At 32.8% G+C, this 23926-nt stretch overlaps 2 protein-coding genes across 2 annotated transcripts; one reads left to right on the top strand and one right to left on the bottom strand.

Moving 5' to 3' along the window:
- Positions 1-2256: 2256 nt before the first annotated feature.
- Positions 2257-23086, bottom strand: LOC128992283 (uncharacterized). The gene is made up of 3 exons (XM_054415778.1): positions 22986-23086; positions 6536-6670; positions 2257-3053 (listed from the first exon to the last, which is right to left on the bottom strand). Exons 1-3 carry the CDS (start codon positions 23017-23019, stop codon positions 2821-2823), a joined length of 402 nt encoding a protein of 133 aa, XP_054271753.1. The 5' UTR covers positions 23020-23086; the 3' UTR covers positions 2257-2820.
- Positions 9796-10198, top strand: LOC128992301 (cytochrome c-like). Its single transcript, XM_054415802.1, has one exon. The coding sequence runs from the start codon at positions 9842-9844 to the stop codon at positions 10166-10168; it is 327 nt and encodes a 108-aa protein (XP_054271777.1). The 5' UTR covers positions 9796-9841; the 3' UTR covers positions 10169-10198.
- Positions 23087-23926: the final 840 nt, after the last annotated feature.

Here is a 23926-nt window from a genome sequence, read left to right as displayed (position 1 = left end):
TTTAGGGGACTTTTAGTATGTTCAAAAGGAAGGTACACCCAACATCTGTACCAAATTCCCCGGTTGTGCTAATTTTTTTTAGGTTTATGGAATTTTTCTCTTATTTTTACTGCACTATAAGTAGTCTGTCATATTTCTTTACGGAAAGTGAATAAAAGAAACGTCTTATAAGACTTAAAAACATATTTACACTTATACTGTTACTCACAAGACGGTAAATATACATAACAGATGGTAAGTGGTGATCGATTTCGATTGGACACTCCAATAATCAACAGACCCAATAGGTGAATGATAAGATTTTTTAGCCTGCTGAGAGAGAAGTTATAGATATTCGTATACACCACCTTGAGTATTAGTATTTTCTTTTTTATTGTGTAATATGCATATATCGGTTTTATCTGAGTGTTAGGCTACCCTGAGGACATAATAGTTTCTTTGGTGTATTTCGAATTTTTTTTGAGAATACCTTTAAATTTTTGCTGAACAATGCATTTTCCTAGTTATGTACAGTAAATGTCCATGAGTATATAGATTTCTTTTAGGTATATATTTCGGGGTTTCCTAAGAATATAGTGTTTCTTCCTGATTATATGTATTAAACTTACCTCAGGATTTATACCACCATTTTCTGAGTACATACAGCGCCTTTTCCTGAGTATATATTGCACCATTGGGACATGTCTTATGTATATGTAGCGCATTTCGTTTTTTAAATAGCTTTCAGAACTGTACAATTTGATTAAGGACAAATTTTTTTTTTTATAATTCTTCCACTTCAAAAGATACGATCTGGAAATTTCGTCGATACGTTATTGGTTTATTTATTTATTACTTGATGTTTTTAAATCGCAAAAACTAACCATGTCAAATTCATAAATTTGTCCCGATTTAAAAATTATACTTTTATGTCATTCTAAATTGGCTGATTCTAAAACATGTTTGATAAACAATTAAAGAAGAACTTAATATGTTATTCGTTTATTGATAATTAGTTACAACTGTATAAGTATAACAAATTTCCGAAATTACCAAGTTTCAAAACATATTTACAAACGTGAGAGCAGTTTACCGGCAGAGCGATAGAAGGCAATGGAGAAGACACGGAGTAATATCAAGTTAGCAGTGGAGCTGCGCCGGAAATGAAGTTTCTCAGCTGTTTCTGGCTTTATTGTGCTCTCTAGAATTGCTTCCGGTCTTGAAAACATCAACTTAAGAGTTATTTGATTTGAGAAAAGCACTAACTTCGTCTCGAGCACGTTTCCTTTGTAATGAAGACATAAAGTTCCAAGTATGTCTGTCCGTTTGCAACAATTTAAACATCTTCAAGTCAACACATATTTTGCTGTGTTTATTTGTTTGGTTATGATGGCTATGTAGTTTTATAACTTTATAAGCTAACTTAATGTTAAAATTTTCTTTTCTATTAAAATCTGTAAAACGTTTAAAAATTTTCGTATATTAGGAGAACCTGAATCTGAGTATTGAAATAGGTGTTCCCACACACAACATTTTTATTTGTCTCAAAACGATGGCAAACATTTCTCAAATATTACAAGGGATCTGATTTTTTTTGCAAACATCTACCAATCGTGTTAACTTCAATATAGCTTTAATTACAAAAGTTAAATTAATTTTGTTCACCCGAAATAAATTACTTTCAGAAACTAATTTAATCTACGTGTAAGTTGTATTGTTTGAAAACCAAACCGAAGGAGTAATTGAAAAGCTCACTGGAATACAATGGAGGTAAATACTGAATTGTGACTGTTTCGTATTGAACAGGAATGCATTGTTTTTATCGAATCACTCACTTCCAAACAAAACCCATTTAACATGCTGATTGAGTTCTATTTGATTTTTGTTATTGAAAAGCACACTGGAAAACAATGAAAGTCGATACTGGACTTTGATTTAGGTTTTTACTGTACGAAAGTATTTGTACGTAAACGTTTGTATTTTTACAGTTTTGTATTGTGAATCAATGACTTTTTGGATCATCTTAACGAAACCTAATTAGCTTCATTAATTGACTTTCTTTTGCATAATTCAACAACTAACATCTTTTACTATGATGGGCGGATTTGAATTTTTTGTAAGTATGAACTTATTATTTTTAAGCACATTCGAATTTTTTCAATATTTAACTTTAGGAGTTCGCTCTAACCTGAAGTGTTAAAGGGGTGAAATGAAATCAATCACAATTTCTACGTCTAATATACATTTCTAACAACGTGGAGCACAATATTTACAAAACACATATAATTATGACTTATGACTTTTAATTACATAGTATCATATTACCTAGTGATAGTATTGAGCACAACTTAACTCTAGAGTATAAAAATAATATTTTGAGTACTGTTATTTTTCTTTCTAACAAAATTGTCAAAATAATTAAGCACATTATTTTCACTGTTCGTGTTACATTTTTTATTACGACATTTTACCATATTTGTAAATTATAAAATATAAATCCTAAATCTATTTACCATTTTAATCCTTTACTTGATAAGTATGATAATATTTTGTAGTTTTACTATGGACCTTTCAATTTTTGTGAATCGTAGACGTATTACACAAAATTTGCTTTTAAAAAATATTATTTACACAGTATAAGCTTTTCTACGTCAATTTTATAAATTTAATGGTTATTTTCAAGATATTGTAATTAAAAATCCTGTTGGATCTGATCCATTACTTAAACGACTTAACAAACTTGTCTTCCACAATCCGTTAGCCGAAGTGAAACAATATTGATAACTATCAGCTGATGTTAATTGTTGAACTTATTAAGGTCCATCACTGATCACATGTTCACTACGCCAGATGTACCAAGATGGCCGCCGCGATTGCTATGCTGACCGTTGGCGGCGCTAGTGTCGTGGCCAGGTCCTTGTTGCAGCCGGTTGTCTTGCAGCAGGACACGCAGAAGAACTCCTCTTTGGAGGTGTCACAGTCGCCGAAGATTCCGAGGCCTTTGTGGATCGCTTCGTCCTCAAATGTGCAAGGTCCCAGGCCGCACTCTCTCTTCAGCGTGTAGCCCGTGCTGGCTGAAACAGAAGGTTCATATCTTTTAAAGCTTTCGCGGGCGTTGTTATTAGAATCTGTAGTTTGTTAGGTTAGGTTAGGCTATATAGGTTAGGTTAGGTTAGGCGTTGTCATTAGATTCTGTAGTTTGTTAGGTTAGGTTAGGTTATATAGGTTAGGTTAGGTTAGGTTGGCGTTGTCATTAGAGTCTGTAGTTTGTTAGGTTAGGTTAGGTTATATAGGTTAGGTTAGGTTAGGCGTTGTCATTAGATTCTGTAGTTTGTTAGGTTAGGTTAGGTTATATAGGTTAGGTTAGGTTAGGCGTTGTCATTAGATTCTGTAGTTTGTTAGGTTAGGTTAGGTTATATAGGTTAGGTTAGGTTAGGCGTTGTCATTAGATTCTGTAGTTTGTTAGGTTAGGTTAGGTTATATAGGTTAGGTTAGGTTAGGTTGGCGTTGTCATTAGAGTCTGTAGTTTGTTAGGTTAGGTTAGGTTGTATAGGTTAGGTTAGGTTAGGCGTTGTCATTAGAGCCTGTAGTTTGTTTTTAGCGTCAACTGTGTCTTAAGTTGTGGATTGCAGACGTTTCATCCTTACTTTGAAGTGGCGTCATCAGTAGTTTGGCTCAGATTGAGGTAGTTTTCGAAAATCTGAGACTGTCTAAACCCAACAAATGAGGACACCTCTTTCAAAACAAGGACAAAACGTCTGGTAGCACTTTTCAACTGTAAACCTGGTTGACGCCGAAAAGTACTATGCATTCTAGGAAAACTTACACGAAAAAGGTTCTACGTGGTAAGTGAAGATTTTTAAGGAATTAAATTTGCCTCGTTATCAGAAATCCATCGTTATCTGCAGATCTGAGGTGAATTTATCAATTCTTCCAAACACATAATATACATTGGCATCTTCGATATTTATCTTTAAAACTGAAATTCCACTCGGTTCTCTCTCTAAATTTTGGGAATCCCCCGTTTAAGAAGGTTTATTTTCCCTTGTGTCATTTCGTTTTTCAATTTTTTACTAGCTTTTATTACTGCCTGAGTTTTGTTGTGAAAACTTTTACTCTTTGTAAAAAACTAGTGTACATGTTGCTCGAAATCGACCAATCGCAAAGAAGTAAAGGAGTTATTTAAAAACAAATAACTTATTTAAGAAAAAATATAAGTCATAAATTCCGATGAGTTTAAAAGAGTCAACTAAAAGATTACGTAACTAATAATAATACTTACAATGTACTTAACAGTTCAATATAATCAACAATTCTTGTAAATATTTTATCATGTTTCAAAAGCTGATCTGGCTTTTAGTCTATTGTAGAAATGTTTCCCACTTATAGCCGCAATAGGTTGTCCATATTGGTCTTTGTCAATTGTAGTCTGCATGGTATCACCCATTGTCGCCAGTACTTTTACAAATTTCAGTCTTTATTTTAATAGCACCAAATAACCATTAACTACCAGATTTTCTGCATAACCTCTCTGTCACAATTTTACAATTAACATATGTTCTTCTTCTCACTTTTAATTTCTGACAACAACTGGAGTTTCATAACAATGTTTCTTTCCCATGTTAATCTTATGGAGAAATACAAAACTTTAAAGGGTCCCAGGGCCTCACTCTCTAATTATTTCCCTAAAAAGAAAGTTTCCTGCACAACTTCACGTTACGCTCTTTCCCATGACACCAAAAACATGTCAATCGGTTCAGTAGTTTCGGAGGAGTAATTGTCACAAAAACCTGCTTGCGTATTAAATAAGTAATAGATGATGAACTACCTATATGGCAAATAAAAAGCTTGATGAAAAGTTAAATATTGTTTATTGTGTTGATTCTATTTATTTATCCTATTTAACGGAATGAGGTGTGTGCATCACCGTATTGTATCCAATGCAAAACATTAGTTTGCTAATAAAATGTTAGGGCAGTAATTCTAAACAAGCCATGTAGGAAAATCACACATTAGCACACTAAAACTGAGATAATGGATTCAAACTGGACTATAAACTTCTACCAAATTGGTGCTTCGAACCTAAAATATACGTTAGCAACAACAATAACAATATACATAAATAGTAAAAATCCCCCCAACTTTTTCCAAACTTTAATGAAAAGGCTGAAAATCAGAAGTTTGATGAGAAAGAACGTTCATTTGTGGTGCCTCCTCTCTGTAATCTTTCCGTCCTCCCTTCTATACAACTAACAAATCAGTGAGCTGAACAATGATCAAAAGCTGTCCCTCGTTTCCTCCCCTTGACTCAGCTCTTGGAAAGTTAAACGAACCTGCTTTTGACCGGTTTTCCTGATGTTTTCCCCGTGTCTTTTTCACCCAATACGCGGTGATGATTAAAAATAAAGTAATGCTCGAATAATTTAAACGATATATTGGAAAATGAAAACTCCAAAGTACGTATTTTTGGTCAAATTTGAAGAAGTATTAGTGTTTCATGAACTAAACGATAGCCTCTTATAACAAACTGAAATCTTTTAATTATGGAATCTGCAATGTAAATGCCAAAACTGGAATATTTGAATAGCCAAATTGGAACATATTACATTAGTTTACTACCACTAGTTTTTAGAGCAATAGATTATTAGTAATACAAGGGGTGGTGAATTAAACTTTGGTTAGGTTAGGTTAGGTTAGTTTATAGTTTAGTATAGAGTTAGAAAACCCTAACCTAACCACATTCCACTAGTGGTAGTGAATTAACGAAGGTCCCCAAATATTATCACTGCAACAAAGAAATATTGAGTTCCCTATGAGATAAAGTAAACTCAAACGTAGCTTAATCTGCAAGTGAAATGACTTCTAAGAACTTGATCAATTATAATTTCAAATGTCTTCATTGTATCTCGGTGTGTAAATATTTATTCACGTCTTCTAAACTTATTGTATATTCTCTTCGTTACATTAAAACTATACGAATGTGTTGAAAAAAATATGTTTTGTCTGAGACATGGTGCGTACACACTTTAATTACAGTTTGATTATCAATAGGCCTGCTACATAGTGATCCTTATCACTTTGATCTTCTAAAATATTCAGGATACAAAACACGTGTCCTCTATCAATATACGATCCACGCACACGCCTTTAACGCCAATGTGCGAAGGTAAATGCAATATTGAATGAAGCTGCCATTTTACATGATCTATGATCAAAATTTGTACCAATTTGGTCTAGCTATTTTCGCGATTAAAGGACAGACATATATTTTAGCTGAGTGCTTTTAGTGCTTGCCTTGCAACGTGAAAGACGCCAGTTTGACCCTGAGGAAAGCCAGAATTTGTTTATATGGTTAGAAACTAAACCTGGGTTTTAATCATTGGGCTTGTACTAATAATGGTCAGCTAAATAAACAGCTGATCTCAGTTGGTAACGAAGATAAACTTTCATTCAACACTCATTACTTTATCTTCCCATAAAAATTTGTCTGTCAGCGTACATATACATAATTCGTATGACACTATAGTTAAAGTGTATGAGTGTATTGTCCTCTTACCGTCTTTGGTGATGTGTGTAACGCAGCGGTCCTTGTTGGAAGGACACGGGAGCAGGAACTCTGGACCACACTGTGTATTGCTGGTCCTCACACACTGGTAACAGCTCAGGTTGTGTGCCTCACTGATGGACAACACTGAAATATGAAACAGTGTAGAAAGAGAACATATCAAAGGGATCAGTGATGCAAAGTAAAATAAAAACACTGTTGACTTCCTCTTTACCATCAGTAACAAAACAAAATCAAAGGGATCAGTGTTATAAAGTAAAATAAAAACACTGACTTCCTCTTTGATATCAGTGTCTTAAGAGTGGAGGTTAGTCAGGGTGTAACAATTCAGGTTAGGTTAGGTAAGGTCTAATTATATTGAGTGATTTGATCAAATGGGAGGTCGTGGACTAAGCTGGTTTGAAAACAATTTTACTTGAAACTGCGACCACCCTAAGATGACGATAAGAACACTTTTGATCATCTATTATTGTTTAAACATAGCCTAATATTTATTTATTTTACTAGGTCCACTATTCTATTAACAGCTCCTATGTACCTGGATGTCTATTGTCTAGGAGTGTTTCTAGATTTTAGGATGAACATTTTCGACAAATGACTTTTATGAGATATATAGTTCTACGATGAAGAAATAGTTTTAAAGTTTGGTATACATATTCTTCATTGTTTAGTAGTTAAATTGATCTACAGCTTAAAGTGTGCTTCAGGACCATCTGTTTAATGTGTTAACACAGAGGGATTTGATCCCGAACTGTTACGACAGAATTCACAATCCAAACCACTAGCCCAGCCTCAACCCTAATGTTATACAGATTTTCAACGATCGTTTACATAAAATATACAAATAGAAAACTAGTATCCAGTAAGTACACGACTTATTTTGTTAGAGCTTTCGTGATATGTGGCAATGCCGGCGGTTCGAAGCTTACTTTAAGCTAATAATAATTGTAAAAAAATAACATTGACATGAAGAGGTATGTAAAGAGAAGAAAACTATTTCACGTAGATGAACCTCCTCAGCTAGCAATAAAATCATATGTGGTTGAGAGTAAAAAATAACCCTACATCAAACTGAGCGATGAACCCATCTAGTAAAACACAATGAAATAAATGTGTTTACGTTTTGTCTACAGACCAATGCTAAGCCCACATCTTGGTTTTATTTCCAAATAAAAAAGAGACAAAATTGTCTGTAACAGGGGTGTAAAGTTTATGGTGATGAACACAGAGAACGTTTAGTGAGATGAGCTGTAAAAACTCTATAAACTGGACGTGTTTACAATGTCTGCTACAAAATGGTATAAACAAGTTATTACACATTTTAGTAAATTTCCGTATACGGAGGAAGATAACACCGTAGGTAGCACGGTAAGACCTAGATCTGGGACGGATATATTTTTTTAGTTTATTGAACATTCGTCAAAATTTGTGTATGTCCTGTGAACACGAGAACTCGTGCGATTATGGTCCGATTTTGATATCATTTGGCATAAATAAATTTATATGATGAGACAAACTTTATAAACGGGGTCCGCAAACTCGAACCAGTGAGATTGGGTTAATGGAACGGGGTTTTTCAGAAATTTCTTTTCCAACATTTGACCTTTAAAAGATAAAAAATGTCAATTTGTATTGCAACTATCGTGTATAACTTAAAACATATTGAAGCATTGTTGTACAAAGTTAAGAGAAAAACCTCAAAACTTTATACTTAAAGTCCTGTGCTATTCTTACTAAAAAAGTCGACTGTTTCAGTTTGCTTGTTTATGCATAATATGAAAAATGTATTTGTTTTGTACCTCACTATTAACAAACACACAAACATACACTCGTAAAAACGATAATGAGTAATTTTTGATCCAATTTTGATAAAATTTGGGCGTGAATGTGAGGACAGGTAAAACTATGCAAAAATATAGGTAGTAATTTTGACGAGTAGCGGTTTTGCTCTGAGATATAAAAAAATGAAAAAGTAAATCGGTCCCAGTTCTTACTTTGCCAGCAACGGTAATAGCTATTTTCCAAAGGGAAATTCGCCTACACATATCTATACCAATATGATTCCTATCTTTAGATTCCCTGTATATTTCGAAATTTGATTCAGAGAAATCCCTTTTCACTCAAGCATCACCCACTGAGGGAAGGGTGGAATAATAAATGGATAGTGAATAATTATTATCGTCCCATTGTGGCTGTCACCAGCCCTTCTTCTTCTTCTTCACTCCCCTCTCTTCCTCTCCTGTGTTATCGTTTAACTGGAAGATTAACGATCAACCAGAGATTACCTTTTGAATGGATAATCAAGTCGTTGTGTTGTTGGGGCCTAACAGGGAGACATACGCAGCTTTCGTCTTGGCAATAATATATAAAAAACATCGAACTAAAATAATGATAAAGATTTCTCGCATTTATATGTCAATCCTGTGTTTTGTATAGTGAAATATGCATATAAAAATATAAACGTTTTAACATACGAATACAACCCGTTTTCGCCTTGTCATAACCAATTTTCGTACTGTACTAGAACTTATGGTAGAATACTCATTTATTATCGTCTAGAAAAATGGATGAGCCAATTTTAAAAGTTAAATGTTTGTCAACGGCAATACTGGTTCCTTATCTGGATTTAATTCAGATGCTGTTGCCCTCATTCTGATTTGGATTTTGGTTCCTAAGACCAAAATTTTAGTTTTTTAGGTATATAAAATTAAGCATAACAATAAATTAACCAACGAAACAGGTTTTTTAAATGGCAGATATTTTACAGTTGAAGCTGTGTTACTCTCCTAATGTTTGTTTGTAGAGCAGTAGATTTCTCATCCCAATGGAACAGCTGAAGACAATTTTATTGTTAGTTCTGTACGGTTTATGTAGAGGTCGTGTTTTGTTTACAATTTGTTTCCCGTTAATACAGTCATTTAAAACCTCGTTTAGCCAAATAATACGATCTAATCATAAACAATAACTTGTTCCCTAGTTATATAACCAAACAGTAAAGCACAAATCAATAAATTAACCCTAAAATAATAGAAACAAAATTTCGTCGACACTAGCGCCCAGTGTGGCGTACATGAACTAGACATGAAAAACGAGCTTCAAAATTAACAATGGGATGAGAAGTCTACTTGTGTTGGTTGTTAATTCTATCTGTTCTTCAAGGACCTCTCCCCCTACTTACTGTAAAATTATTCCATCTGTAAATTAAATTTAAGATCAGCTGATTTCCACAATAAACAAACGTGACTTGCTTGTAAACAAAATTTCAAATCAAAACGTTTATAGTAAATCCTAAACAAAATGGTTATTCCTCCCGGAGATGCTGAGAAAGGAAAGAAAGTGTTTGTACAAAAGTGTTCTCAATGTCACACGGTGGAGAAGGGGGGAAAACACAAAGTAGGGCCCAACTTGCACGGCCTGCTGGGTAGACAGACAGGGCAAGCTCCTGGGTTTGCCTACACCGATGCAAACGTCAGCAAAGGCATCGTCTGGAGCCAAGAGACGCTGTTTGAGTATCTGGAGAACCCGAAGAAGTACATTCCTGGGACGAAGATGATCTTCGCGGGCATCAAGAAGGAACAGGAGCGAGCTGACTTGATAGCTTACCTGGAGGATGCAACTAAGTGAAGGATGCTAATGTGAAGAATAGACTAAGTGAAGGAGTGATGGATACACGTTGGTGTATATATGTTGAAGTGAATGATATACAGTTAAAATTGTAGGTTTGAACTATGTAAAATATTCTTTTGGAAAATGAATTTGATTATGTAATAATATGTGTAAGCATTTTTCTTGTGGGAAATATTTTTTTTACATACGTACCAATCTGTATACTCTCTAGCGTTGCACTTAGGCTATTTTGCGTAAAAGTTACTTGCCTACATTTGGATAACCAAGCATTAGAACAACAAAATAAACTGTAGGTCCCTTAGTTGTCATTTAGCTGTATGGGCTATTAATTAACAGCTGTGTCTAAGGAACATGTCGACCTTAGTCACTAACAAGACTACAAGATCGCGCCACTCATCCTACACTCATCCTTCACTCATATTTGGGTTAAAATACGCACATAGTGGCGTCCCCATAATTGATAATTGATAATTGACATTAGACTCGATTAGAACTAATTGGAATCAATCGTATCAGACAAGAGGTTGTTTGAACTAGGATTATGGAACATTAGAGGAAATTACAGCAAGTAGGTTCCGATTCTCAAACAAATGCAGCTTTTTACATGGTTTTAAATCGTACTTAACTACCCTGGATAATTTGTCTATGAAAACATTTTTTGCATTAGAAATATTTAATCAATTTACATACAATCATCCTTGGAATTTTCTATGTTATTCAATTAATTATTCTACAGAGCGACAGAAAATAAATCCACCAATAAAACGCGACATCACGAACCCAATAAATCCCCGCGTTGTCAACCCCTTATCTCGTTTTAGGGGATGAAACGAGTGGTTTTTGTAATAAAGCCATAAATTCCAACAGCGGCATTTTACCAACCAGATTACATGGTGGAGATGTAATGAATGTCGATATTTCCGGGAATCGGAGAGAATAAAACGGACTTTTGGCAAACAGCCACTTTGCTGGGGTAAACTGCCCTAATGTGAGGTTCGCTGACTGATATCCATCCTTGTATTTCGCAGCTGTTGGCGCTGTTTACAATATTTTAAACCTCGAGATATTTCCAATATACTATTCAATACTGTTCAATGAAATGGCAACCATACATAGTAGGTATTTTAAGCCAAGTATGAATGGAGATGAGTGTAGGATGAGTGGCGTGATCTTGTACTCTTGTTAGTGACTAAGGCCGAAATTCCTTAGACACAGCTGTTATAGCCCATACAGCTAATGGCGACTAAGGAACCTACAGTTTATAGTGGAATCCGAACCACATTTTCCTTGGTATATACGAATTGGTATAATTATCAGGATAGTACTGCGGATAGTCGTAGTACTCACTCATGCGGACGTTAATCCACACCAGGGAGTATTGCATCCACAGTGTGTGCCTATAAATATCCACAATTTGTGACCTCCTAGTAGCTGGATTACAGGTCTAAGTTAACACTTTAAAACAACTGTAATACCTTTCAATTGTGGCAGATCAGACTAAGATGTGACAGTATTATTTTATTGACGGTAACATTTTATTCACATTAATTTTTTTCAAAATTGAGTGCCTTTTACAAAGGAGGGACAAATACAAATTTAAATCGAACTTAGCTGAAAAAAATACTCTTTTTCAGGTACAAACCGTTACTAGGAACTATTAATGCCAGGAAAATTGGTAATTTTGATCATAAACATAAATATAATAATGCTAACACTGTATGGAGGCCAGAGTGCCTTCAATCATTGAACAGCAATTTGAAGCCTGTGTTTATATTGCCTACGCTTAACTGTAAGGCGCGGCGCTATGTAATAGGCTTAGGCTTACATAATACAGACAGTACTGTGAGTCTGATTTTAGACATTATTATTAATTCTTATGCTAGGGTATATTCAAAATTAATTGAAAACATGAAGCAACTGATTCTGCGTTTACTATGATTGTTTCACTCGTAGAAAATGCATAGATACATAAGTTAAATACAAGAAGTTTATTTAACATACTTGCAAAGGGAATTTAATAAGAAATCATCAATCAATAAAATTTAATTTTTAAGGTTGATATACACAAATAATTGTTTTAGTATTGAAAAATTTATTATTTATATAACTGGCATTATTTGCAGCTTTTAAACAAATATACATGGGCCTAACGAAATATTTGAGTTAAAACTGGTTTCAATGCATATCTGCCATTTGGAAATAATAACCAAACATTTACTAGCAAAATGGTATGATGTTCAATATGATTAAAGTTACAAGGATTACCAACAGGGTGCAGCACTATTATTTCTTTTACATTTATGACAACAGCTAATTTGCAACCAAAAGGTGAGTGAGCGTAGCGAACGAACTTCAACCTGGAGGCGAGATAGCGTAGCGAACGAGCTAACCTGAAGGCAAGTGAGCACAGCGAACGAGCTCAAACCTAAAGGTGAGCGTAGCGAACGAGCTCCAACCTAAAGGTGAGTGAGCGTACCGAACAAACTTCAACCAGGACGTGATTGAGCCATGCGAACCAGATAATCTTGAAAATTAAGAAGTTAAACGGGGCAAAGCCCGCGGGTTACAGCTAGTAATATTTTAAATGAGAAAGTTTGGGTGTATTGATGTATGTATGTTTGTGACAAGTAAACGCGGAAAATACTGGTCGGATTGGGCTGAAATTTGGCATGATGATAGCTCGCATTCCTGATTAACATATAGGCATAATCTTATCTCAAAAATCCTTTCGGGCTCCGCCCCAGTGGCTCTGCAGTTCACCATGTTAACCTTATGAGGATTCATATTTTTAAAGGGAATTAAAAAAATAGCCAGCTGTGTCAACTAAAAGAGTTAGTTCTATAATGTGCAAAAGCTTAAACATTTATAAGATTTACCAACAGGTTGCAGCACTATTATTTTTTTCAGCAACAAAAAACTATGATACATAATGAGATCTGTCAAAGTAGGATTGCTATTACATGTTCATGTTTTTAATTTCATGAATAATTTGTGATATTTTGCGAATTTTTAATAATCTATTTTTCTCTATTGTGTACGTGAAGTGGTAGAATATTATGGCTATGTTAGATGTGTAATATTATAGCATACCGTAAATTTGAGGAAGCAAATTTTCACAAACCGTGTCTTCTCACATTGAAAACGCAAATATCGAGTATAACATTTATACTTATTTGCCAACCCCATACGAAGGACGGGTACTCTGCTAGTTATGAATAAAATAATTACTAGCATCGATCAATTATTTCAAGCCATGCTAAAGCACAACAGTGTGTTTTTGTGCCAAAGCTCCAGGGTCTAAAACCTCTCGAATTTAGCAAACACCTGATGTTTAAAGGGTAAAACGTTATCTCACAGCAGGGGTGGCAAACTGCGCGGTTTATTGCTATTTTACAACCCCTGGCAGTAAAACAGAGCGCCCCTTGAGTGACTTCACATGTTCACTTCGCACTTACAATCCCCTACAATATTGTACTGTATCTGAAATAATTAAGCAAATAGTTTTAATGCGTTGATTAATAATTAAGTGTTGACAAAAAGAAATTCGATGCTGAGATCTAACTGTAAATAATTAACTGTTCCACTATATTATTCAGTTGTCAAAAAATGCAATATTTCCCTAATTGTATCTGATACAGTATTTATGGCAAGAATGCTGGTAGCAGAACCTATTCCCTGCTAAAAGTAATATAACTTATTATAGGTATTATCATAGACAATAGAGTAAATATTATTTAACAAAGTTTTACAAACATGTAATTACATGAAATCAGCTGATTATACAATAAGTCGTTGCATCACTTTCAGTGGCAAACGAAAACATAACCTCTCTAAGAAGTTATGAGTAGTAATCTTTTGTAATTAAAAACCAGATTTTTAGAAAAAAAAACCAGATTTTTAGAAATTAAAAAACGGTCGTAGGTAAAGTAGTGTACGCAACTTGCGTAGTCTTTACGCAATCGTTGTATAAACTACTATCAATTAGTTATTACTAGCTCCTGAAATAATGATACTTTTTTGTAATAATTGCTTGAAATTTAACTAATATCTGTGATATACAAATAGGTTTGATTTATGATTCTTATATTGTTTCTAATAAGTAGATGCGAACGTTTCTGTCTGTTCTAAGCGAACCTATATAGCGCCGTTCAAGTTGGTGTAGGCAATATGGATGGTGACTTCAAATTGCTGGTCCACGAATGAAGGCGTTCTGGCCTCAATACAGTATTAGCATTGCATTGATGATTAAAATTAAAATTACCAATTCTTCTGTCATGATTTAACACAACAATATTTTTGATTAAAACAACAACATCCATCTTGAAATAATGGAATTTTCTAGAATTCTAGAATAATTTTCTAGTTTAACTTTTAGACGATTTGTTGTAAATTTTGCATCAGAAAGATCACATTTTTTGTGCCGGTTATGGCTTAATCTGACTAAAGTATATTTTTTACTAATTGCTAAATAATGTAGATTTTTCTCCCTTTATCTTTTAATCATGAATTTTCCGATACACATAGGTCTTTAAGGTCTGCTCTAGTATCAAAATACCAATCAAAGCAAAAGATGAGCCAGGACACATATATATTTTTTGTTTGGAGAAGTATTTTTGAATAGTTATACCATAATTTATTTTTACAAACACATTGTAATTCCAAGTACAAAATTGTACTTCATAGCTAACAAAATAAAAATGCACGAATTATATAAATCCTAAAAGAAAACGAAAATACAAAACACAGAGTGAAATTTTATGAACTGTAAAATTGTGGTAAAATGTGCTGGTGTTCGCAAAAAGCTTTAAAGACCAGAAAATATAATCCCAGTATGACCTCTAGGCTCTTGTCGCATGGCTTAATTAAATGAAATCCTTTCCTCAACTCTGTATTGTGTTGTTTCTAATTTTTTACAATTTAATATACAAAAAGTTGAGAATAGTTACTTTCAGTTACAGCATTTTGGCATTTTAATGTTCACAGTTTATTCTTGTTGCTAAGAGTTTTAACAAATTAATTAATTAGTGTTTTATTTAATTTGAACTTTTCAAGGTATGATTTAATCCTTAGTTATTGGTACATAGGTAATAATTTAATGAACTAACAATTACAATTATTTTAAAGCAAAGGTGGAGTTACAAGGGGCTTAGTTTGAAAAAGTAATAGACTGTGGAACTAAGGTAGTCATGTTATGGGTTCGAGTCCGGTATAAGCTCTAAAAAATATATTATCACAATCCATTCTAGGACCACTCCTGGCTTTCCACGAAATGTTCCATGCACAAATGAATAAGTAAAACATAATTTTCTTTTGCTTAAAGAATGTCTCACCAAAATGTTTCTTGTTATAAAAAATTTAACAATATTATAATTAATCAATAACATAAAAGACATATTCATTTTTTAGTAACAATTTTAAACTAACCTGGCTGAAATAAAACAAATCTTTTACGGCAAATCGTTTAAACGATACAAGAAACACCAAAGAATTAGCGCCAGGAGAGCAAACAAAGGCAAACTTCAGACATCTCCTGTTAATTACACTAAGCACAAAACTGTTGGGCATTCGTCCAGACACTTTTCTCACTCCTCAAACATTTGTATCTAACCTTTGTATTTCGAAAAGACTTTAAAAGATATGCTTTATAAACTCTTTCTAATTTGTAATTATAAGATAATACAAATCTTTTAGCTTTCATGATTTTTCAATCATGACAACCTTGTTCCTTTATACAGTGTTTTAATGTTGAAATGCCGACAAAACTTCTTAACCTACTCTTGAAGTCATTCAATATTTTTTTGGAGATATAGCCCAGTAGTTTAACTCAAAACTCTTGCAAAACAAACTCTACTCTCAACCTAAAATGTAACAATAGTTTCCTCATCTTGTTTTAAGCACCAGAAAATGCATTTTGATGTGTCACTTCATTAAGTTGTTAATATACGAGTAGAATTTCTGGTTCAATAGATAGAGCAAAATTACACAAAAACTGAAGAGAGATTCAGAAGAGTACAGCTTGACTGCAAGGTTTAGTAGAAGGTTCAAAAGGATTATTGATCCAACATTGATGTTGTCAAACTTGGACGTTTCATGTCGAGTTGGACATGTCCCAAGACCGTGTTACGACCTCATGTAGAGAGAGTTCGGTTTTACTCCAAGATCGTAAAGAGAATATTACACTAAATAATTTTCTTACGGAGAAAATATAGACCCACTTAATACAACATATGGATGTAGTTGAGTTAATTCACAGACAAAGTGTGTTAGTATGAACATTACTAATTTATGTCAAATACACCAACTTTTTAACTAAGGCAAAGTTATAAGACTTTTTATTATAAGCTATGGATCTTCTGGGTCACGTCAACTATTTCAATAGGTAGAAAATGACATTTTTAACGAAATTGTATTTTTTTTATAAAAAGTTAACCTACAGCTGAACATTTTCTATTTTCAAAATTTAATAACTTATCAGAATGGGAGCGAGTATTCCAATTAGCCTACAGTTTAAATACCCACTTGATCCCTGCGTTCCACATGCTTCAACGATAATAACAGTTCTCATTTACTGATTAAATACTTTTTATAGCAAATAAACAGACATCAAATGTAATTATCTAATAGTATTAATGACTATATTTTAATAATCTTCAAAAAAAGGACGATAGCTAGGGGAGTTTTATGTCTTTCTGATGTAAAACTATTTATTTTATGCAGTTTCTCACTATCCTGTATTGTCTTAAAATGTGTTAAATTTGCTCAGTTCACTAAATGAATTGTTATTACTTAAGTTAATAAGTTGTTACGTGACCAAATTATTATAAACCTTAGAACATACAACAAAGTAAGAAATCAAGAGACAACTTTAAAAATCATTAATGTATGAAATTAACGAAATGAATTTGCAGATAAGTTTAAATATAAAACATTAGCTCTCTTTCAAACATTTAAATGGCCTAGGTACTTCAAAAACTTTGTAAGTAACTTTTTCACGATGATGTGTAAAGAAACATCGTAACCAAATAAGTTTGTTGACTTTAATATACAATATTACTGCAGTCAATAATTCGGTATAGAACATTCCACAATAAAAACATTTCACACAAAGCCATTCTACCACACCGGGATCTTCAATTTTTCTCTCCCTGCTGAATCAACAGTTCCTGCCTGGAATCAATGAGCGGGAAAGTGATACATTGCTGGAGAGGGGAAGAAAAGGGGGATTGGGGGATGAAAGTGGTGATAATGGAGCAGTTTGTCTCTATCATCATATCATCACATCATAACGAGCTTGTTGCATCATCATATTTCAATCATCATAATTGACCACGTAATCGACCAAGCTTCAGTGGAAATTTCAATTACGCTTTCCCTGTACAGTAATGTTTTGTGTAACTTGTGTAGCTTCCATTACACTATAATAAAATAAACTTTTTTGTAGTAATAGGCATAATGTTATGGAATTATTGGACCATATATTAAATAAACGGTATCAGCACTCTGACACATCTGCATATAGTAATCCTTTGTTGCTGATTTAGGCAACTAGTTTCGGTTCTTGTTTTGAACCATCTTCAGGGCTCAAGGAGTCAAGTGATCACTTCATTCAAAGGTCGTTAACAGAGTTCAATAAATAAAACATATACAAAACATATATTGAACTCTGTTAACGACCTTCGAATGAAGTGATCACTTGACACCTTGAGGCCTGAAGATGGTTTAAAACAAGAACTGAAACTAGTTGCCTAAATCAGCAACAAAGGATTACTATATGCAGGTAGTGTAAACCATTTTAAGGAAGATATTAGTCTGAGAGAAAATCGTGAATAGTATTTGTTACAATAGGCTTCATTCACAAGCCAGTCATGCATGGTTAAGATAATCACTCCATTATATTTCCTCAGGTAGTAAATTCGAAAGATAATACAGTATAGAGAGATATAGTGACAATAATTTTTAGTTTTCGGTAAATAAAACGAGTACCGGTATCTTAGTGTGGATTTTTCATAAGATCATAGTTTTTGGGTTTAAAACCATAAAAAAAATCAAAAACGAATCAATCACAGTTACATTAAATTAGGTTGTTATACGAAAAAAATAAAAATAATCTTCCACTGATAAGAGAATAAGAATAAGAATAAGAATATGTGTATTGTCTTTCAGGCTACATAAGCATTAACAAAGTCAAATTTACAGCAGAAATGCCAAGAAATGCTATACTAATAATTAGGCCTAAGGGTAATATCACATATCATAGAAATATACAATTCATAGGAACTATACAAGAATAAAAAATTATACATAACAGATTTCAAACATTAAAATTCTATCTGTTTTAATAAGAAAAATTCACTAAGTGAATAGAAAGGATTTTTAGATAACCACTCATTAAAATTGTTCTTAAAAACTTTAACAGTATATTTCTTACTAAGATTAATTACTTTATTATATCTTAAGGGATAGTACTACATGACTAGACAGTGATTTGCTGAGCCTATTTTACTCAATTGATAGTGCCATAGATGCCGTCAACATTACACCTATTAAACAGATTTATTTAAACGTTCAATTAGATCAAGGATAAAGTTAATTGTAACATTTTCGTAATTAAATAGAACGTTAACACCAAAGAGAAGATAGTAAATAACTTGACAAAGAGGCTAAGAGGTGTCTGGAGAAATGCCCAAAAACTCTGTCCCTTAGTTAATGTGGTAATGGCTACAGAACTCACTTTGTTCATTTGCACTAAATCTCCGGTGTTTATTTTATAATTTTGTAACTCTTCGTCTGTAAATTTGTTCACTTAATTACTTTTCAGTATCTGTTTGTGTCTAATCATGATTCATACAAGCAACTTCCAATCAAAGCAATTAGCAATTTCCTTAAATCTCATGGTAAAACATAGCTCCAGTAATAAATATTTGTTTGTTTGCAATGTTCTTGACGATAAAATAAAATGAGGTATTCTAATGTGTTATAGGGATGGAAAACTGTTTTGTAAAGGTAATTAAAATGTAAGTAAAACAACTAAAACTAAATTGATCTTCTAATTCTTTAAAGCTAGTGTAACGTCAGACTAATTAACAGGCAGAAAAGAAATCTCATTTCATTTTCAGAATGTTTTCCTGCTACCAATTTACTTTTACATGTGCCATTTTATAATGACTATCCTCATTATTTTCCCACAACTGAAATACCCCTTTTTTAATACCGCCCATTAATATTCCACCCCCAAAGGGATGAAATATTGACATTTTAGACATCTACATCTACATATACCTCTAAAATCTAAAGAATCTCTTTAGATGTTATTTCTAATAATCTCTACCTTTGAAAATTTAAGCATTTAATCGCGTAGGCCTAACTAAAATGAGGGTGTAAAATAGTTCAAAATGCTCAAAAGCACCCATCATAAGTGGTACTTAAAAAATTGTTAATGTCTTTAAATGGTTGAAATAAGAATAATTAATATTAGTTTGTTATTTCAATTTAGTATAAACCTGTAGCACTTTGAAAATGAATAGTTAGTTACCAATCTAATTAAATTTTTAACACATAGATGAAGTTAGAGTAAGATGTATCTTCCTTAGAAGTTTATTTAGCGATGTCCATAACTAATTCGTAATTTCAAATCATAATTCTAAATGATGACGAGACAGGGAATTCTTTAGTTGATGACAATCTTTATGTTAAATGTGTTTTACCTTAAACAATCAAGAAATCAGGGGAAAATCAAGAATTTTGACCCCAGGGCAGCTACAGCCTCATATTCAGGGTCAGACTGACATCAAGTTAAGGGATCGATTATTGAGGGGGCGGGAATTCCCCCCCCCCCCCGATGTCCACCCCCCCCCCCCTAGCTGTCATTGTCAAGGGCCTAGACAGCATAAACAAACTCATGTAAAACAATGTTTGTTCTTTGAAAGGCTTTCTTACCTCAATGTTTTGGAGTCGTTTGAATAAAAAATGTATTGTTTATGATTAGATAGTCACTGAGTAATGGAAAATCTATTTTCTTTCAGGATGAGACACTATAGCCTCGTAATTCTAGTCATACAAATTGCACAAGCATTGGTTTATTTACAATTAAAATTATCTAAAGGATTGCAATATTTCCTATACCATAGAAGAAAGATGTCAATAACCTGTACACTTAAAACATCTAAAAATTAATAAGGGATTAAATATTTCAATCAATTAAAATGTAGGTTCAAATTTTTGAAAACTCAGGTTTTGAGTCTTGCTACTGGTTTCGCAAAATCGGATCACGTTCAAATTGTTGTTTTAGGATGAAATTAAGCATAAAAAACTAAGGTTTTTACAGTTCATTTGTTTTGCACAAAAGTAATAGTGTTCTATTGTCCTTTAGATTTATTTCATTTCTAAGTTTTTTAATGTCAAAGACTCTTTTACAAAGAGTTTGTTAAGGTAAAGTTCAACTGCCTGTCTTTTACCATTAGGAAAGCTAGCAAGTAGTTTACGCATTGCAAGAGTTTGGTGCTGAAAGATACTGGTTTTTGTTGTTAGCAAGTTCGATTCTGCACCTCTTGCACTTTTTGTGCTATCAATTAATGACGATATCTAACAAAAAACTCATGAGATTAAAACATTACCAAATAGAACGATGAAAAATCATAGTACTATATCAATTATCAAATAAATTTAGATCAGGATTCACAATCAATTATTTAACTACGATTTTTATACAATTACATTTCTACAGTTCATTCACATTAAACAATAAAAATATAAAAAGATTTTATGTAAAATGAAATGAATCCTCAAAGGCAACGCTAGAGCAAAGGTTAAACTTAATTAGCAAATTCTCTGGAGTGCTTAAACGAAGGCCAGATTCCATAAGTTCTTTTGAATTCCTTTATTTTGCTAATTTTAATTTTAATAGTTCATTACTTTCTTGGATTTAATAAATAAAAACTAATCAAATTTTAAACAGTAACCTACATTGAATATCAGAAAATAAATAAATAAGTTTGTTACATTTCAAATTGAAACACCGTAAACTAAATAATATCAAAAGTTGAACACAATTATTGGTATTGAGAAAATTCTTAATCAGTTACAAACATGTTGAAACAATACCTATGCAAATTTCGCTTTAAGAAATTGAAAGAGATTTGAATAAAGAATGCTAATTCTCATCTAAAGCGGGGAATTTCTTGACTGAGAACAAAGGGAGCTCTCCAGGTACCTTCCTCATTCATATAAATGAACACTGATGCTGACATTGCAGAGGGGGAATTGTAACCCCCTACCCCATTCCTCTCCTGCAAAACGGTATTCCCGAAATCCTTGATATTTGATGGGAATCGGTGAAATTGAGTTTTTGTCAAACTAAATGGAAATCCTGTTCTAGTGATTGAAAATCGATCCTTCCGTAACACATCTTTTTGGGAGGGGCAAAGGAAATATATTCTGCAGATAGTGGTTAATTTTTAACAGCTTTGGGGTCTTATTATGATGAGCATTTAGAGTATAGTGTAAATATTATGTATCGTGTTTATATACAAATTGAAAATGCAATGCTATTTTTTTCTAACAATACTAAATAATAATAAAAAGGTTTTACCATGCAAGCACTTTTCAACAACAATTCTGAGCAGAACAATTCTGCTTTTTCACAACATCTCTTCATTAATGAAGTTAAATTACATATTACCTATGATTAAAAGTGAAAGAAGTGGACTTGAACATTTTTTATCATACTGGTGTACGTCTTATCTTCTTCTACATTATGTTATTATAGAGGGAACTAACATCGACATCCATTCATAATCTGACAATCTTAATGTTCATATTAGGATTATTGGTTAGTGTTTTGGGAGAGCAACTGATACGGAGTAGAGCCAGAACTTCTGTCCTAATGAGTAATGATCCCAGGCTAAAATTCCAACAATCTAAAATGACAGTTTGTTAATCTATAATACAGTTAGTGATTTGGATCACTCGTTAACATGTATACAAAAAAAACATCACGTAAAAATAATTATGAGAATTAGATGAAGAGAACTCATGTATTATAAGATATACAACTCCCTTAATTTATATTTGCATTTTTGAATTAGTGGATGAATGAGTGACAAACTGAAATATACTCTTCCCTTTCCATTTTCAAAAACATGATTAAATATTCATTATTTTCAATCAAATTTTGCAATAGGCCTATCACCCTTTGGAAATGTATAAACAATTTATAAAATAAAATATGATAATATTATTTTTGCAAAAATGTATACTTATTAAAGCTTCGAGTTTATACATTTTTATATCATACAACCTATTGATTATAAATAAAATTGTTTTAGTATTATATAGTTGCACTAATTGAATGCGAAACAAGATTTGATTCACTAATAATGCTACATGAAAATTAAACATAAAATAAAAATATATACCATAATTAACCAAAATACTGTGTTGAGGAACCAGAGATAATTAAATTTGACATGTAAGCTTTTTTATAAACATATATTTAAAAATTGTAAGTATGCCTACATAGCTACGATTTTAAAAATATTAATACTTTAAATTACAGGTATTTTAAATTGATTTTAATATCGATTTTGACTATAGTAAATTTATTGTTAACGAGGAAATAGTTATGAATATTATTCAAATATATAGAACATTGTATATCAATTTAAAAGTATTATAAGAGTAAAACATATCAATATAAAGTAAGTATAAGTAAAACGCTGTAAAATCAATTAACTCACAAATAATAATTTAAATTTGTAAATTTCACTTATCAAAAAATACACAATTAAATTGCATGACAAAATTTATAAATAACTACCTGCTATCCACAAGACAAAGATAGTTGGTATCATTCCGGTAATCAGCAATCGTGGTTCACTAACAACTATCACCCTTCCCTGGACAGCGGCAAACTGAGCAGCCTGCATCCCTAAACTGCCCCCCCCCCAACCCCCCCCCTATATGTCAGGGGGAGGCCACGAGGGGGGGCAATTGGTGTACAGTGTTGGTATTCACTCCTTGTTCCCCATATGAGAAGTCCCTCCCCCCTTGAAATGCCTCATCTTTAGCACGTTAGGGGTTGGAATTATGTTGAAGCAGTGTGGTTATGAATAGGAATTACTTAAAACAGTGTTTCATTAAGCCACATAACAATTAGGTTTCAAAATTCAATTAGTTTGTTTTTGTGTGAATAAGATGTAAGTTGTAATATAGGATTTGAAAAGATTTAGTGATCATGTATAGTGAAGCTTTTTGAGTTATTTTATTCACTCACTATTGATTTTTATTTTATAGTATTACTGCGCTTCAAGGCCAGGAAGTAGGCAAAAGCATGATAGTTCCTGAGCTCATACCTTTACCAGCTCGATTGGTTGTGCAAAATGCTTTATGCCACACTACAAGTAAGAAATAAACCCATACAAACAACAACAACATAGTTAAATACCATTACCATTTGAGATGGGGATGTCACATACATGCGTATTACCATTGTGTTACCTAATGTTCATTCAACCTTTTAAAAGAAAAAAGGGAACACTTTTAATACCCCCGCCGCAGCAAACCTGCAGACTAAGCGAATTTCCATTTGCCTGGTTGGATTTACACTAAAATGTCTCCTTAAAAATATCACATTTATTCCCTATTTAAATCAAATCAGTTTAACACATACTTAGGTTTGCTGCAACAGGGAGGGTTAAAGTGTTTTTTTATGTAAAATGTTAATAGTTAGTAAGAAATAAAAACATTTTCCAAATTTGG

This window comes from Macrosteles quadrilineatus, unplaced genomic scaffold, assembly GCF_028750875.1.
Source record: "Macrosteles quadrilineatus isolate MER2022 unplaced genomic scaffold, UCM_ALF_1.0 Scaffold_1__1_contigs__length_201487025, whole genome shotgun sequence".
NCBI lineage: Eukaryota > Metazoa > Arthropoda > Insecta > Hemiptera > Cicadellidae > Macrosteles > Macrosteles quadrilineatus.
Note: the sequence above shows the minus strand (reverse complement) of the source record. Positions and strands in the feature narration are given on the sequence as shown.